Source organism: Miniopterus natalensis, chromosome 13, assembly GCF_054644295.1.
Source record: "Miniopterus natalensis isolate mMinNat1 chromosome 13, mMinNat1.hap1, whole genome shotgun sequence".
In the NCBI taxonomy this organism is placed as follows: Eukaryota; Metazoa; Chordata; class Mammalia; order Chiroptera; family Miniopteridae; genus Miniopterus; species Miniopterus natalensis.
The window spans coordinates 28,759,846-28,777,501 of NC_142093.1; the positions used below are offsets into that span (position 1 = coordinate 28,759,846).

General features: G+C 47.0%; 2 protein-coding genes across 3 annotated transcripts in view; one reads left to right on the forward strand and one right to left on the reverse strand.

Annotated features, from left to right (window-relative positions):
• Positions 1–14,857, forward strand: part of EML6 (EMAP like 6) — a 178,220-nt gene extending 163,363 nt beyond the window's left edge. Inside the window, exons 31-41 of the mRNA XM_087823568.1 lie at positions 413–586; positions 3,195–3,403; positions 4,136–4,293; positions 4,935–5,049; positions 5,603–5,791; positions 7,301–7,473; positions 7,884–8,046; positions 9,642–9,745; positions 10,664–10,817; positions 11,230–11,330; positions 12,977–14,857. Coding sequence (XP_087679694.1) covers positions 413–586; positions 3,195–3,403; positions 4,136–4,293; positions 4,935–5,049; positions 5,603–5,791; positions 7,301–7,473; positions 7,884–8,046; positions 9,642–9,745; positions 10,664–10,817; positions 11,230–11,330; positions 12,977–13,001 — 1,565 coding nt within the window. The 3' untranslated portion in view covers positions 13,002–14,857. The remainder of the gene's footprint in view (positions 1–412; positions 587–3,194; positions 3,404–4,135; positions 4,294–4,934; positions 5,050–5,602; positions 5,792–7,300; positions 7,474–7,883; positions 8,047–9,641; positions 9,746–10,663; positions 10,818–11,229; positions 11,331–12,976) is intronic.
• Positions 14,858–15,011: 154 nt separating this feature from the next.
• The window catches only part of RTN4 (reticulon 4), a 56,414-nt gene continuing 53,769 nt past the window's right edge, over positions 15,012–17,656 (reverse strand). For both annotated transcript variants that reach the window (XM_087823565.1, XM_087823566.1), the window contains 4 exons: positions 17,204–17,273; positions 16,645–16,691; positions 16,387–16,445; positions 15,012–16,003 (listed from right to left, as the gene is read on the reverse strand). In XM_087823565.1, coding sequence (XP_087679691.1) covers positions 15,961–16,003; positions 16,387–16,445; positions 16,645–16,691; positions 17,204–17,273 — 219 coding nt within the window. In that variant the 3' untranslated portion in view covers positions 15,012–15,960. The remainder of the gene's footprint in view (positions 16,004–16,386; positions 16,446–16,644; positions 16,692–17,203; positions 17,274–17,656) is intronic.

A 17,656-nucleotide genomic window follows, 5' to 3' on the forward strand; every position in this document is an offset into this window, starting at 1 on the left:
CGCTTCCTCATTGCCATTGCCCACCTAACGCAGGTGATGTTGCGGAGGCCCCAGGTAAGGCTGTTCCATCGTGAGTAGTTTGCACCCGCACAGCAAAATCATGTCGCTGTGTCATGCTTGCAGATTGTATCTGGCTGACTCGCAGATACAAATCGTTGGCCTCATCCGGCTCCTGTGTCTGAACCCCTCCACGAGTGTGCGTGTCGGGCAGAAGTGCCCTTCGACTCTCTAAAAGCACAGCAGACGCTCGCTGTTGTCTTGCACCTCTGGCCAGGTCAGGATGTAGGTCCCTCAGGCCCGGTAACTGTAAGGCCCCCGAGCACTTGTCTTAAAAAGACTTTCAGATGAACGTAAGCGTTGCCTTGGCCCCGCCGGCCTCCCGCCTGAGCCCTGTCACACCTCCCGCACTCAGGAACCACGCCCTCAATCCACGTCTGGGACGCCATGACCAAGCACACCCTGTCCATGCTGCGGTGCTTCCACTCAAAGGGCGTGAACTACGTCAACTTCAGTGCAACCGGGAAGCTGCTGGTGTCGGTGGGCGTGGACCCCGAGCACACCATCACCGTCTGGCGCTGGCAGGAAGGTAGACGAAGCCGGGCTGCCTGTCGGTCGGGGAGGCGTGCTCGCGGCATGGGCTGGGCTCCTCCCTAGGTCTGCGTCCCTGCCACGCGCACCGAGGCACTGCTCCCGGGCCAGCAGATGCCAGGGCTCTTGGGATCCTGCAGACACTGCTCATTGGAAGGTGCATCCTGGACCCCATGGTCAAGATGGGGCTGCTTGGAGCAGTGCCGTGCTGGTCAGTGAAAGGTCTTTGGGCACTTTTGGAAGGCCCCCCAATACTGGCAGCCTTCCTTCTCCCACAGAAGGCCGCAGCCGCCTCCATTTCCATCCCAACAACCTTCTGACCCAAACTCCCTCATCTTCAGTGTTCCTTCTGGGGACTCCTAGATTCTGCTGCAGCCCCGTCTCCGTGGTGGTGTCTTTACAGGAACTGGGGACAGGGTGTTACCTCCATATTCAGAAACATTTTTTTTTTTTTATGTTTTACCTTTTTTGAAATGGGGATTCATCGTATAATCAAGGTTCACATTTAATTTAGCAGGGTTGTTTTCTTTGTTTCTTGCCCTTCCCCCACTCTCCCCTCCCCCCCCCCCCCCACACACACACACAGAAAGAGAGAGGCTGCTACTAAATTTATGGTCATCTTAGACTCAAAGATGCACAATCTTCCAAGCATATTCTCAGGCTGGTAAAAGCAGATCCAATTAGTGAGGACAGTAATGAGGCCTCTCTCCAGCCGGGCAGCCGTATCTGGGGCACGCTAAGCCAGGCACGCACAGGCGTGGCCGGTCTCCAGTCCAGGGCCTCTCAAGTCCCATTATCTCAACATCTTCCCACGGGAGGGGGTTGAGAGGGTCCTGTGAAGAGACAAGCACAGTGGGAGGAAAGCTCCAGTCCCTCCTGAGCCCCCATGTGAGAATCACAGTATACTGTGTCCAAACGGCCCTATAATCTGTATCTTGGGGATGCAGGTTCTTTCCTCAAAATGTCACGGCCAGCTGATTAAATAGACTCAACCCCAGCTGAGAAATTGAGCGTCTTAAATGATGGCCTCATAGCATCCGTGAGTTGAAAGGACCACTAGATCATTCTTCCTGCCCGTTCAGCATCCATCACATGGAGAAATTGCTCCGTGTGCAGTTGGGACAGGCCGTCTTCCATCCTCTCCTTGAATACTTTCAAGGATGTGGCCCTTATCACCTCCCAAGGCAGCCCCCTCGCTCTCGGAAAGCTCTTAGAAAGCCCTGTCCTCCGCTTGGCCGTGTGTTGCTTCATGATGCCTTGCTTCTGCGGGACTGACTGCCCTCTGCGGTGGCCATCCTAAAAACCAATAGGTGACAAGGGACAGGGGAAGAAACATATGTAGGAGTGAATAATATGGAGAGAGGAGATGAGAGAAAATCGGAACTAAAACATTAAGAGTAAGTTAAAAGAAATAAAAGGTAATAGAAGTTTAAAGTAAAAATTAAAAACTCGAGGGCTGATGAGACAAAAATAGGTGAGGTTTAAAATAAGGGCTAATTTTTTTTTATTTTAAATAAGGGCAAAAAGAGTAGAAGCCAAGAGATTTCAAAAGGAGCCAGAAGAGTGGCAACAGGAATAGTTGTCGCTGGCAGACCACTCACTGCACGAAGACTGTTGGGAGGGGCTTCGCGTGTATCAATTCCTTCCGTCCTCACAACACTCTCAATCATGGGCACTATTGTTACCCTCCGTTGACAGGAGAGGAAACTAAGGCACAGAGAGGTTAAATAACTCATCCAAAGTTGTCCTACAAATAAATGGTGGCACCGAGATGTAATCAAGTCAAAGTTTAAGTAAAACTCAAGAGGAAAAAAGAAAAACTCAAGACAAGTCAAAAACATAAATAAATGGGGTCCCAAGAAAAAACTAGTAAATTAAATGTAAAAGGTAGAGAATGTAAACCTAAAAACCATAAAAGAAAAGGGAATACGAGGACCTTTATTTAAAAAGAAAATAAGCCCGGCCGGGCATGGCTCAGCGGTTGAGCGTTGACCTGGGATCCAGGCGATCGGGGTTCGATTCCTGGTCAGGGCACATGCCCGGGTTGCGGGCTCGATCAATGACTCTCTCATCATTGGTGTTTCTGTCTCTCTCTCTCCCTCTCCTTTCCTCTCTGAAATCAATAAAGATATATTTTTAAAAAAAAAGAAAAGAAAATAAAAGCAGAGAATCTTAGAGAGAAATAAAGACCGTCTGAGAGAATGTGAGTCTCAGCGACACTCTAGGGGAGGGTTCCCCTTCCCATGGGGACTAATCTTGTGGGAATGTTGAGACAGGAGATGTCCTTAAGCCATGTTGCCCTTTTTTCTTATCTGGAAGCTTCCATCTCCCAGGCTACCCTTTCCTGCTGTGTTCACAGGTGCCTGGATGTGGCCCTGGAGTTAAGAGCCAGGGATTATGTTAGCAGCGCCTGCTGTTCGGGAAATTTCCACGACAGCCTCTTTCTCACCGTGGGAGTAGTGCCTGAGGGGGCAGGGTGCTGTTAGAGAGGGAGGGACACTGGTGGTGCCTGGGCTCGCCGGGATGGAGAGCCCCCTGGGCTGCAGCGCTGAGCCTGGCCCGGGGGCCCAGGAGGGCCACCTCACTGGTCTCTCTCATCCACACAGGTGCCAAGATTGCCAGCCGAGGGGGCCACCTGGAGCGCATATTTGTGGTGGAATTTCGCCCTGATTCGGACACACAGTTTGTGTCTGTTGGGGTCAAACACATGAAGTTCTGGGCCCTGGCAGGCAGCGCCCTCCTCTACAAGAAAGGGGTCATCGGGTCCATGGAGGCTGCCAAGATGCAGACGATGCTCTCCGTGGCCTTCGGTGCTGTGAGTCCCAGCAGAGGCTTCCTGAGCAGGGACCCTGAGCCCCTGGGTATGGGGGGCAGAGAGGGAATGTGGCCAAGAACCTGCCAACCAGAAAGCCATTTCCACATTATCAGCTTTATCGGCTTATCTGCAATCACTGTTCCCTTAGCACCGATGGGTGGGCAGAAGCTTCATTATTCCAGAGGCAGCCTGACTTGAGGGCCTAGCAGGCCTGGGTTAGACAGCTGCAAGGAGGTGGGGACTGTTTCTACTACTGGGTAGCATCCCTTCTTTTTACAGCCCTGTGCACCACAAATTCCCCCAAGTGACCTCCTTGGTTGGGCTGTGGGGTGACCTCAGCCAAGTGGCACGATCCCCTGGGGACATTCTGGGCCCTTCAGCTGTGGATGCTCCCACCTCTCAGATGAGCCCCGGAGAGCACCCTCTCAGGCGGAGCCCCGCCTTCCCTTCCTGACCCTGGGCCTTGCTCACAGAACGGAAGTTCACTTCACGCAGAGCCATGTTCACTGGGGAAGGCAAACGCCCACAGTAACTCAACAGACTGAATTCAGAACCAGGTGATTTATTATGTGCTATTTATGGTTGTCTGCAAATTCTTTTGCCTCTCCTCAGCGCAGGTCAGCTTGAGGGCCCGTTTCCATTTCTCTAGCTCTGGTCCCTAACAGAGGAGCAGGTGTCTGGGAAGGGACCCTTTTGGGTGTCCGGGTGTGGAAGGTGTCCCTTTGTTTGCAGAACAACCTCACGTTCACGGGGGCCATCAATGGAGACGTCTACGTGTGGAAGGACCACTTCCTCATCCGGCTGGTGGCCAAGGCTCACACGGGCCCCGTCTTCACCATGTACACGACCCTTCGGGATGGGCTCATAGTGACCGGCGGCAAAGAGCGGCCGTAAGCCCGAGCACCCTGGAAACAAGCAGTGTTTTTGTTTTATTTTGTTCTGTTTTGTTTTGGGAGAGACTGACAGAAGCATCTACAACTTGGAGAAAATGGAAATTTTCGCTCTCCTATCTTTTCTGCATCAGGGAGATCAACCTGCCCTCTATCCAAGGGTCAAAACCTTCAGAAGTAGGATTCAGAGGAGAGAGAGGCTATTGTGGTTTAAAACCTGAGCAGTGTTTTCGCCTAGATCTGCCTGGCTTCGCTGTTCATAAAGTATTCCTCTCAGGAGCTCTGGGAGAGGAGATGAAGGAGAAGTGAGAACAGAGAGAGGTTCCGGTGTGGACTGGGAAGTTGTGAAAATGAAGCAGAAAAACAGAAGAGTCATTTCTCTTTGTGTTTGACCTAATGAAAAGTTTGATTTCCTAGATTACGATTCTCTTTCCTTCCAAGGCATTTTGGGAAATCTGCAAGTTTAGGGGGTTGTGCTGGCCCATCAGCAGGGCCTAAGGGAGGGCCACCGTGCAGGGTCAGTCCTACTGGGCTCCGGGTGGCTGTGGCCCTAATGAGATTCCAGGGAGAGAGGGCAGCGAGGGTCGTGGGAGGTCTGAGGACAACGACTGACATGCTAAGTTCCTCTTGATCTTTTTTAGGACCAAAGAAGGAGGCGCTGTAAAACTGTGGGACCAGGAGATGAAGCGCTGCCGAGCCTTCCAGCTGGAGACGGGGCAGCTGGTGGAGTGCGTGCGCTCCGTGTGCCGCGGCAAAGTGAGCCCAGCTGCGGCCTGCCCTTGGGGCTGGGCCGGGAAGGGGGAGGCTGCAAGCGGGAGTCAGCTCAGCACCTTCCAAGAATAACCTGAAGTTAAAAAGTCGAAATGAGAAGCTACCTGCGTTTCTTTGGGATCAAAAAACTGCAATTTGGGGGGCACACACTTAGGCAGAAACCCAAATAGTGTCCCGATTACTGGGTGAAAGCAAGGGGTTTTTATGAGGAAAGACAAAGGAATAATTACACGAAAAGAAGAAAGAATTCCTGTTGGTGGTAACTAACAGCTGCGCCGCTCTTGGCTGCGCATGGTGGGTTACTGATTCTGTCTTCAGATGGAAAGTCCATCATCACGGTCCTTGTGGTGAGAATGTCCACTTTCCTGCTGGCCTCACAAACAGTTGTTTGTAAACAGTGTTGGTTTTAGCCCAGCCCCAAGATCTAGCTCCGTCACCACCATTCTGCTGGCTCAATGAATTTGACTTCTCTAGGTGGTTATATGAGTGGGATGTAACAGAATCTGTCCTTTTTCTAATAGTGTTTTGATTACAACAGGGAAAAATTTTAGTGGGGACCAAAGATGGAGAAATAATTGAAGTTGGTGAAAAAAACGCTGCTTCCAACATCCTGATTGATGGACACATGGAAGGGGAGATCTGGGGCCTGGCCACACACCCCTCCAAGGACATCTTCATCTCTGCCAGCAATGACGGCACAGCCCGCATCTGGGACCTGGCTGACAAGGTGAGGGGCCCACTCTGCCAGGCTCCAGCGCCCACATGTGGGCCTCGCAAAGCAATGAGGAGAGAGGTCAGGCCCAGGGGCGGGGGGGGGGGGGTGAGGGCTGAGGGCTGAATCTCATTCAGCCACAGGTCAGTAACTGAGTTAGCCTAATAAAAGAAGGCCCAGTCACACACATCCAGTCTATCTTTTAGCTGTATATCTGTCTACAAATATTTATTTATAGCAGGAATAATCTAAGTGCGAATGATTATTCTCTTGTCATGAAAGAACCCACAAAACCTAAAAACAAACAAACAAAAAAACCGGAGATGATAAATCGTCTTCCCTGCACAGAAAGACTAAAAATGATTTAAAATGTCAAATGTTCCCAAATGGAACATTTCAATTGAAATCCCCACAAAGCTTCACTTAGAGTTTGGAAAAAACAATTTAAAATATCCGAAGATAATTTTTAAAAATTGATCTGGAGTAAAAATCTAAAATAGCAAAGAATAGTCTAGGGGGAAAAAGATTAATGTTACCAAGTCTTGTCTAATATTAAAACAAGTACTCAAGTTTTCTAATTAAAATAGACCAGCCGGGCATGGCTCAGTGGTTGGATCCAGGAGATCGTGGTTTGATTCCTGGTCAGGGCACATGCCTGGCTAGATCCTCAGTCGGGGGCGTGCAGGAGGCAGCCGATTAATGACGACTCTCTCATCATTGATGTTTCTCTCTCTCTCCCTCTTCCTTCCTCTCTCTGAAATCAATAAAGATATTGATTTAAAGATATTGTTTTAAAAAATAATAATAAGTAAAATACTTGGTTTCATTACAAAATGGCCAGTAAATGTTTGAGTCCTGTTTTCAGTGCACAGACCAAAGAACAGACCTGCAAAAGCCTAAGCGCGGTCATTATACCTGTCAGTTCATAATGATTATGATGTTGATTGTTAACAGCAGCTATCATTTATTGAATACTTATTCCATACCAGATGCTTCACGTACACTGTTATTAATGCTTACAACCTTGCAAGACCAAAATTAACACCACTTGTTTTTCAAACGGGAAAGTCGAGAAGTAACTTACCCAAACACACCCAGCTAGTGAGAGCCAGCATTCAGGATTTGAACTAACAGATGCTGAAGCGCAGACTCTTTCCCCTGAATAATAATAGGTCAGCAGGAGGGTCTATGGCAGGAGGGTCAAGGTCTATGGCAGGAAGGTCAAGGTCGGCCTGCTGCCTGTTTCTACAAATTAAGTCATGCACTATGGTTACAAGAGACCATATGGATTTCAAAGCCCAAAATATTTACTTCCAAACCATTTATAGAAAAAGTTTGCCACTTCCTACCCTAAGACATGTCGTCTCTCAAGCTGCTGTAACCAAAACCTGCCCACCTGGCTGCCAAGGGACAGTGCCTCGAAGCAGGCGCCCTGGAGGCCGACGGTGGCGGCAGAGGCAGGTTTCCCCTGGAGAGCAGCGAGGCAGCCAAGGGCTCAGGTGCTGTTACTTTGTATCAATGTAGAAGCTGCTAAACAAGGTGAAGCTGGGCCACGCGGCCAGGTGCGCAGCCTACAGCCCTGACGGGGAGATGGTGGCCATTGGCATGAAGAATGGAGAGTTTGTCATCCTGCTGGTGAACAGCCTGAAAGTTTGGGGGAAAAAACGAGATCGGAAATCTGCTATCCAAGATATCAGGTACATAGCAGGCGGCCTGGGCAGGGAGGGGAAGGCAGGCATTCTCCTTCCAAGGGGGTTCCCGTTCCAGAAGGGCATGGCCTGCGTGAAGAACCCGGTTATAAGAAGGTGCCTGTCGATGAGCCAACTGTGAAAGGAGACCCTCTCACACATGAATTCTCAGCCATGCCTTTACTGATTGCCCCAAGTGTGGTGAAAACCTCTATAAAAGGTTGCAGACGTGCATTTCCTTACTCCCTTGGGTTTTGATGCAGAGAAACTGTCGAATTCCACAGAGTGTAGGAGAAGCTAACCACGTGTGAGTTATGAAGTGAGACCCACTGCCACTGAGTCTGGGAGGCTGGTCCCAGAGCAGAGCTCACACCTCCCCAGCCCCGCGGTGACCATGCGCTTCGATTGCTTTTTTCTAGGATCAGCCCAGATAGTAGATTCTTGGCCATTGGCTCTTCTGAACATACAGTCGACTTCTATGACCTCACTCAGGGCACAAGCCTGAATCGCATTGGCTACTGCAAAGATATCCCAAGCTTTGTCATCCAGATGGACTTTTCTGCAGATGGCAAATACATTCAGGTATGCGCCTGCTTTACTGATATATGGGCAGCCAATAATAATAGTAATAATAACAGTGCCTCATATTTAACAAGTGCTTCCTGTGTTCCACTAATGTGCTAATTTCCCCTTCACAGGAACCCCTTTAGGTACTGTTGCTTTTCCCCCATTTTGTAAATGGAGAAACAGAGGCTTAGAGAATTTAAGCAGGTTGAAGAAATATAATTTAAACAGCAGAGTTTTTCTTCAGTAAGAAAAGCAGGAAACACAAGCCCTAATCATCTGTAATCCTCCTCTCACCACCTCGCCTTCAAAGCTTTCTATTTTCTGGTTTTCAGGGGCCACATTGTTATTTCTTATGCTTACTAAGCCAGTGTCACTTCTTATACTTACTCATTTTAATTCCAAACTCTACTGGGTAGTGTGGCCCCTCCGCACCGGGACCTGGACTACAGATAGTGGGCCTGGGGTGAGAGCTCAGCACTGGGGGGAACTGACAAGGGGGATGGGCTAGAAAGGGGTCCCACCCTTAAAACTTACAGCTGAAGACAAAACCATTTCTCCGGCACTCTGAACAAATACAGTGCATTTGTGAGCGGACCTGGAGTCGGATATTCATTGTGAAAAGAGAGAGGACACGTTCACCATCAAATCTTTAATAAACCAGGCACTGTGGGAGGCTTTTGTATGGACAGAATGGTCCTGGCCCCAGCTCTCCTGGAGCTTGCCTTGTAACGGAGAAGACAAGCATTAACCAGATAATCACAGAATGTAATTACAAATTGTGAATATGTGCTGAGAAGGAACAGTGCAAGGTGCAGTGGGAGCGTTTAACAGGGGCCGAATTTAGATTCACTTCCTTTCTGTGTAGTCATATTTAAGCAGAGGTCTGTAGGAGGTGTAGGCGTCAGCCAAGAAAGAGGGCCGGGAACATTGTTCCATCTGTGGGCAGGCCCTGAGTTGAGGCAGATCTCAGCTCACTCATGAACAGCAGGAAAACATGGGGAGGCTGGGCTAGAGGCACCCGCAGGGGGAAAGGGGGCTGAGATGTAGGCAGCAGTCGCTTTCTGGAAATTGGTTTCCCCTACAAGATTCCCAGAGAAGCAAGGGTCAGGTCCTAGATGCTTCAACAGGCATATTACACAGCTGCTGTCTGTGGGAAAACTAGCCTTACTTCTGTACCGAAGGACCTTGGTTCTCCGAGAATGGAGATTCCCAAACTTGAGCGAGCATCGGAATGACCTGGAGGCTCCAATGAAAACAAATTGCCAGGCCCACTCTCAGAGCGTCTGATTGGCAAGTCTGGAGTCCCAAGCATGTGCATTTCTAACAAGTTTAAAGATGATTCTGATGCTGCTGGTCAGGAACCACCCTTGAACCACTGCCTCAGGTCTTTGGGAAACAGTGAGAAAATGGATGGAAAAATGCCCTGCTCATGTGAACTTTGCCATGGGCTGACCACAGGCGTTGTAGCCTGCAGCTGAACCTGGGTTTAGTGAAGAGTCCTGGGGATGCAGAAGCTGGGCCAGTATTCTAGGAAGCAGCACACCAAGAGGGGAGTGTGTCCTTTGGACCGGAAAAGAAGTTGATGGACGTGGCTTCCTTCCACTTTGCAGGTATCAACAGGAGCCTACAAGCGCCAGGTGCACGAGGTCCCCCTGGGGAAGCAGGTAACGGAAGCCATGGTCATTGAGAAGATCACCTGGGCCTCCTGGACAAGGTGACTGGAGGAAAACACTCCTGGAGGAAAAGGTCACACGGGAGTCTCTTGTCCCCAGCTCAGCCTCCAAGTTTGTGTGTAGCTGGGATCTGAAGAAGCTCAGAGATAGAGCTGTCTTTTCTTTGGGAGTTGGGGCAGGAGGTTTCTTAGCACCAGTTTGAGCCACTGGATTTGATATGACCTGGGCCTTGAATGCAGTCTCCCTTTTTGTGGAATCCGTTCTACAAATCCCCAATCCCATCCAGCAAGCAAAGGGAAACCACTTCCTAGCCCCTTTTCCCCCCTAATCCTTACCCGAGGACATGCTTTTATTGATTTTTGAGAGAGAGGAAAGTGAGGGGGAGGGAGAGAAAAACATCGATATGAAAGTGAAACATCAATCAGTTGCCTCCCGCATGTGCCTTGACTGGGGATCAAACCCAAAACCTGGGTATGTGCCCTGCCCAGGAATCGAACCTGAGACCTTTCAGTGTATGCCCCAGCCAACCGAGCCACACGGGCCGGGGCCAACCTCCCGGCTCTTGACCAGCCCCTGGTGACCACAGGAGGAAGTGGGAGGGCAGGGACTGCCGCTAGCTCGCTAGCTCGGTGGGAATGCCCTGCCAGAGCGAGGGAAAGGAGCCCCCGACCTGTGAGCTTGGTCCCCACTCTCCTCTCAAACAAACCCATCCTCAGGAGGGCTGTAGGAAAGAGGGAGAGAACCAGAGATGGGGGTAACTTTTCTTTTTGGGGTGAAAGGGACCCTGGCAGAGAACAGTAAGAGTTGGGGAAGATGTAGGGGGGGAGGTGACAGGTGCCAGAAGAGCCACACGACCACACTGAATGATGTCAACTCCCTCCCTCCCCTTGTCCCTGAGAGGATGCCCGACTCAAGGAGCCTCCTCACTGCCCTGCTAACACCCCTCCCTGTCGGAACAGCATTCTGGGAGACGAGGTCATTGGCATCTGGCCGCGGAACGCAGACAAGGCTGATGTGAACTGCGCGTGCGTGACCCATGCGGGCCTGAACATTGTCACAGGAGATGACTTTGGGCTGGTGAAGCTCTTTGATTTTCCATGCACAGAAAAATTTGTGAGTCTGCCTTGGAGTCACCTCCCCACACTGCCCCATGCTCTTGTTTCTCTGCACTGCGCAGGAGACAGTGGCCACGTCTAGGTGGCCATCTGGGATCTAGAACGGGAGGCGTCTTGTTCCAGCCCTGTGGAAATGTGGCAACCCCTGACCGTTTCCTCTCCCTCTGGAGGGAAAATCCTGGAAGCTGGGACAAAGGAAGTTGGGGGGGGGACAAAATGGCCACAAATGGGGCAAGAACGAGACAGGAAAGCCAGTGAAAGGCTGGCTAACAGGTATCCACACCAGATGGGGCTCTCATAAGCAAAGGAAGGTTCTGGGAAGAGGGGATTTGAGTCCTTTGCGGGAAGTGGCCCGTGGTTCCCGGGAGCAGTAGGGTCTCTCAGCTGTCTCCACTCACTTTTGCTCACAGGCCAAACATAAGCGTTACTTTGGTCATTCAGCTCACGTGACGAACATCCGTTTCTCCCATGACGACAAGTATGTGGTCAGCACTGGAGGAGACGACTGCAGGTACCGACCTGGTGAACCAGGCTGCGACACCCCTGCCCAGTCTTTACTCCCCACCCTCCCTACCTCAGGCATCCTGTGGGTCAGGCCTCCTAGGGGCCTGCGGAGGGGCTGAGGGGGACAGGAAATAGGACATTCAGTGAGTCCTCATGAAGACACAGGGACTTCCCAAGTATAAGGTACTGTCGGGAGATTCCCAGCCCAAATCTTGACAGGACTATGTCTGCACCAGACCTGTCCAGGGATTGGTGAGAGGCCGAGGGCATGCGATAGCTACTCTGAGCATTGCTGGATGGAGGGACAGGTGGGTGACTGATTCCAGTAGGAGCTCTTGGACAGCATATGGCATCATGACATATAATCCAGTTAGAACGACCTTGATCCACACAGGTCCTTTAACTCATAACTTCTAATTGGTCACCAGACTTCTTAAGATCGATGATTAACCATAACCGAGAGAGGTTTAAAAATATTAATACTGAGCCTCAGCCACCCAAGAAACAAGCAGGGCAAGTATTACCCGATTTTACACAAGAGATCAAGTGAGGGGTGAAGCCATTAGGCTCGGTGCTAGTTAGTAGCAGAACCCCAACCAGCTATTTGGACTAAATAGCCAGGGCTACTTTTGACCTTAACCGCTGCTCACTGTAAAATGGGCACCTTCTGTGAGGTGTGACTGGTCTTCCCGCGTTTTCGGGAGCACCCCCACCGGCCTGCTCTAGAGATGGCATCAGCCTGTTCGGCATTTCTGAGGCAGCCTTCTTCTGTCCCTCCAAGGGCAGCCCCTAGGTGGAGCGTGGAGGAACAGGGCGAGCTCAGCCTAAGTCACTCAGCGTCTCCACATCTAATGTAGCTGACGGACTGACCGCAACAGGAATACTGGTTTCCGTTCAGCCCAAGCAAAACTCTTGGGGGCTGGGGAATGAAGAAATGTATGCATTCCAGATATTAAGTGGTCTGAGTGAGGCTATGGAAAAGGCACCGCAGAGAATTTCAACCCACTTCCTACCGAAAAGCACTGTATAGAAAATAGCCCCAAAGGGTGCTTTCTGAGGGCCTGCCTGGGACACCAACCTCCAGTCCGCTGCGCCAACTGCTGCTGGCACTTAGAGCCCTTGAGATAGTACTGAGAGCAGCTCCCTGTGGCGTGTAAACACCCAGCCAATCTGTAAACAAGCCAGCAAGAGGAGACTTAAGTGAATCGGTCACCCCAGTGCAAGAGGTGGGAGGTGACTTTTGATGGCTATGAAAGGCATGAAGGTAACCTTTAAAATGCCGGGCCCATAGGCCTTTATAGCCATGGGAGCATACTGTGGTCCTGGCTCGGTGCTGAACACTAGAAAGGGCTCTCCTACTCAAGTGGAGTTGATAAGACCTTTTGAATAGTAACAAGAGAGAGAGTGTGAAATCAAATGGCCAAAAGGCCTCACATTCAGCACACTCTGGCTGCTGAAAGAGCCAAAAAAAAATCCTTAAAAATAGAAAAGTAACATCTTTAATTGGTGCCAAGAGCCCAGGTTTGCCCTCCCCCTTTTTGAAACTGACATCGGCATGTTCACATCACCTGAGCACTCGCCAAGATCGGTTTTTGTCCCCTGATAAAGTATGATGTCCACCGTGTAAAACGACTGTTCCACCTGCTGTTTCAGTGTATTCGTGTGGCGATGTCTGTAATGCAGAAACCTCCTACTTTATTGCTGCTGCTGCTCCCACCCAGCAACTGCAGAGGCCGTGACAAGGCGCCGTCTCGCCACCAGCTGCTGGGAATCGCCTCCAAGGCTGCAGGCCACACAAGCTCCGCGCTGGGGATGTGGCAAGACTGCTCCCCTACTCGGGAGTCTCCAAAACTGAGGTGCCAAGAAGGAAGGTCAGTTCTAAAATGTTAAGACTGCTCGCCTCTGTTCCTGAGACTAAAAATTCTATCTACTAACAACACTGACAAAAAAAATCCTATCTGACAATGTAGCCCACTGACAGAAGTTAAAGCCTCAGTTACCCTAACCAATATGTAGCTTTTAATTTGCATCAAAACTTTTACAAAAGATGTTTTGCTATTATGTTTCTATATACTTTAAAAATGTTCATTTTTACAAATAAGTAAGTTGAACAAGACAGCTTAAGTTAGATGAAGTCCTAGAACTATTCTGTTCTGCACATTTAGCTTTCAAAACCAAATGAGCCATGTATAACCGAGTTGAGAAACTTAATTTTTTAACGTTTTGTTTGCAGAGTTTTATATCCATTAAGTGCCTTTGAAAGTTTCCAGTTGCGTGGGCTGCTGTCTCACCTCCCACAAATTATCTCCTTTCTACATAAGGTGCTAAAACTTCCAAACTGAGGAGGGCTACGCTTAGTTTCCTGGTCTGTCACCCATGTCATGTGTTTATGTCAAGGCTTCCTTCCCAAAGGAAGGACATCAGTTGCCTGCTTGGGAAACAGTGGCTATAGGAAGGTGAGCAACAAAGAAATGAATTCAGGAGGGACGGAGTAGAATGTGTTTTCATTGTGTTTAGTGCCAAACCCATAAAATCCAAAATAGGAGCCACACAAAAAAGCAAAAAGCTCAACAACCAGTTTTAGGAGGATGAGCTGATTTATCTTGTTAAACCTAAAATGGTAATAAATACAGTAACCTTGAGGGTGGGTTGACTGGACACCACTAATTTGCTTCCTGACCTATATACAGGTCAAGTCCAGATTTAAAAAAAAAATCTCTGAACAAATTCCTAAGCCCAAGCAATATTTGATAAATCAAGATTATAAAACAAAGTAATCTAGCTTAGAGTTCCTCAGAGTTGGCTGGATGACAGAATGTGCCGTGGACAATATTTACCAGGAGACAGCTCCAAACCACCTCAGTCGTACTTTACACTTGGCCAACCACTGACGGGGGGACCGATGGCACACATTGGAGGCAGGTGCTGGTGATTCTGAGCACTTATATACCAATGAGTCCCTCCGGTCAGCAAACTAAATTTTCAACCTTGAGTTACTGGCTAGTTGCAGTTGTCAGTTTAAAGAAAAGGTGAAATGAAGCATTTTCAATTAAATAGATTAACATTTACCACAGAAGTGCTTCAGCATTCTAAATGGGTTAGATCATTCATTAAGCTATTTTTATATGTCAGTTTATTAATGCCTTACATTAATCCACTGATAGGTTGCTGGGCCCACAGTTATGAGTCCCCATGCAGTCCTAATTGTTTTCTGTAACCATGTGACTGGTGATGCTGAGTGATAACCATGTCTGCCTATATTGTACCACTGACTTTTCATACTGATTGAATCTTGCATTGAAATAACCATGTGGAATAAACTGATCAATGATGATATGTACAACTATATTTACAGAGCAATAGTGTCTGTGTGTCAAGAAAACTTCTTAAATCTTATTAGTAAACATTTATATGGTATAATTTTATGTATGTTCATAAATCCTGCACTGTATTCTATGTTAAAATATTGGTGCATGAATTTATTTTCAATTATCAAAGTATAAAAAAATACATAATTTAAAGACACTTTGGTATGTGTCAAATAAATTTAATTATGTAAACATATTCTTTTGTTTTCAAATTAACATAGCTGCACGATGAGCTGAAAGCCTCACTGGCTGAAGCAAAGCCCCCCTCTGTGTATACTTGTAATTTGCTGCAGTTTGGTGAAACCAAAATACCAAACGTATTTTAAGTCTATAAGCTTTATTGATACTTCGCTTTTACAGTTCACAATGCATTCCACAGATTTAGTTCAGTACAGCTTAAACCACAATTGTATAAATCTTCATTTTATAATTTCTTGCATAACAATGTTTGATATTTGCAAACAACATTTTTGGAAGCATTAGATTCAGTCCATAGATTCAGAGTTTGTGACAAAATTAACTACGGTAAGTCTGTGCAAGGAAGTTTATATGGTGAGTTCTATGTGCATGGCATCATTTCATGTTGAAAACAGATGGTAGTGCTCCTAGAAATATTTTTTTTCCTGCTTAAGTATTTGAAACTACACACATATAACCAAGGACTCTGAAATATCAAGCACTGTGGGGAAGCTGGAAGGTCTAAGCTTTGTGAAACACTATATATAGATATATATATAATCTATATTTACTTATATTGGCAATTAATATAACAGTAAAATTCACAATACACCTAGAACATACCAGAAAGGCAAGCTTTTTCACTCCTGCTTTAGTGGTATGATCTCGTCTAAACATTTCATTTCAGAAAATCTGCATCAATCTACACAGACCATACACAGTGCACAAACTGTGAAAAGGGTTATTTTTTTCAGCTTCACGTTCTCTGCAATTCCCCAAATACAGAAGGACTACCTGGCAACAAAGTATAATGTACAGCTTTCTCAGATCTTTTTTTTATTCACCAGTGCCTCATACAGGAAAAACAAATATGATTACAGTTTAAATCCATACATAGCAGCTTACAATACTTAAGATGATGAACACATGGCAGTCAAGAAGGTAATTTTTCCTCAGACACTGCATTGCTGAAAATAAAGATCTGTGAAACTGCAATGTCAAGGCGTCGTTCTTCCCTGACCCTCCCCCACGGAATCAAATGTATATCCCCTTTACAGATAAACTCCTACTGTGAACTATTTCAGGTTTTTTTCATTCAGCTTTGCGCTTCAATCCAGGGATTTTTGCTTGGATTCTACAAATGAAAAGGAGGGATCAGGTTAATGTAAAAATTTTAAGAATTTTGTTTTCTGCTTCTTAAAATACTACCCTTCAAGAACTACTTGTGTAGTAGCTTAGCTTATACAAGAAATGAAATCCTAAGGCTATCAGGCTATAATTCTGCAACCATGGCTTCACGAATTAGTTTTAAACAAAGCCTTAAATACACATAGTAAATGTAAAAAGAAATTACCCAAATGTTAGAAAAAATCTTTTGACAGCTGTGTCACACTGTAGGTCTGACTTAGACTTGCTATGGTCACTATGCATGAAATATGAAAATACTACACTGTTCTCAAAGTCCAGTACACCTTATTCTTGGTTAAAAAAAAAAAGTTGCAGATTTTGAATACTTACTTAGCCATAGCATCTTTGACATTCTTATTTGCAAGTCCTATATAATGATCTATCTGCGCCTGAAAGAGAAGTATAAAGGAGTTATCAGAAAATTACCCTTGCTAAAGAATCTGATTAACCATTACTATGATCCAACAAATTAAAGGCAACCACCACATTTCTCACTTTCATAGGACTTTGGAACTGGCACAGATACATTTCTAAGTTCCCCATAATAAAGTGAGCTCTGTATTCTGAAATGTGCAATTAAGAAATTACCTGATGCCGTTCATAAATAACAGGAACGCTGAAGAGCGAAATCAGAGCTGAAAAAGGAATACACAACCTTTAAAACAGACTGGTATGGTTCAGGGAACAAACACTGAAAAGTCATCACACTGGCAGCACTGCTAAACTGGCCCGGCAGAGTTGCTAATGAATGGCTCATCCACAGACTCTCCTGGGTGCACCTGCTGGTGGGGGCCATGCCAGAGCAACGAATTACCCAAGGAGGCTGCAAAGAACCACTCCTGGCTTCAAATCACGTCACACAGACTTTATAAAATACAGGTAACCCCTGGTTAGGTAGATTTATGATTGTAACTTTGGATAAGCCACCCTTGTTCTGGTTTATCACCGTGAGTTGGAGAAGTCCAGGAACTACTAAAGTAGCATTTCAATAAACAGTATCGGCAATTTATTTAAAGAGATCACAACCTCAAACATACCTCCTCTATTTTTCCTATAATATAAGAATACTCTCCAATAAAATCTCTAAGCTCCTTTCACACAATTTTTTTTCCTGCAATTTTTCATTCCAATGCTCTTTTAGACTTACCCAAAATCAGTAGCGTCAGACCATTGAACAAGGCACCAACATAGGTAAATACCCACATCAACACTGCAAACTATAAGAAAATAACATTAGCCTATTAAATACAAAATTCAAGCAAAGTTTCTTAATCAAGCTTTCAAATAAAAGCACCCCACCTACATGCCAACCTAGTAGAGGCATACTCCTTGGAGACTTGGTAAGTAGTAAGTCATCACTCTCAATTCAGGCTTTCTGAATCCTAATTAAAACAATAGATCTGATTCATTTTCTCTGTACTACACTACTAAGAAGTTGATTCTGTTTTCTCTGAGACCAGAAAACATGCCAAAGGTACAGCATAACAACTCCAGTTCTAACACAGCATTTAGCTTTTAAATGGGAAGACTGAAAAGGCACTGTGAGAATTCACTGTAAAACTGATTTTAAAGTACTAACAAATTACATGCTTGAAGATCT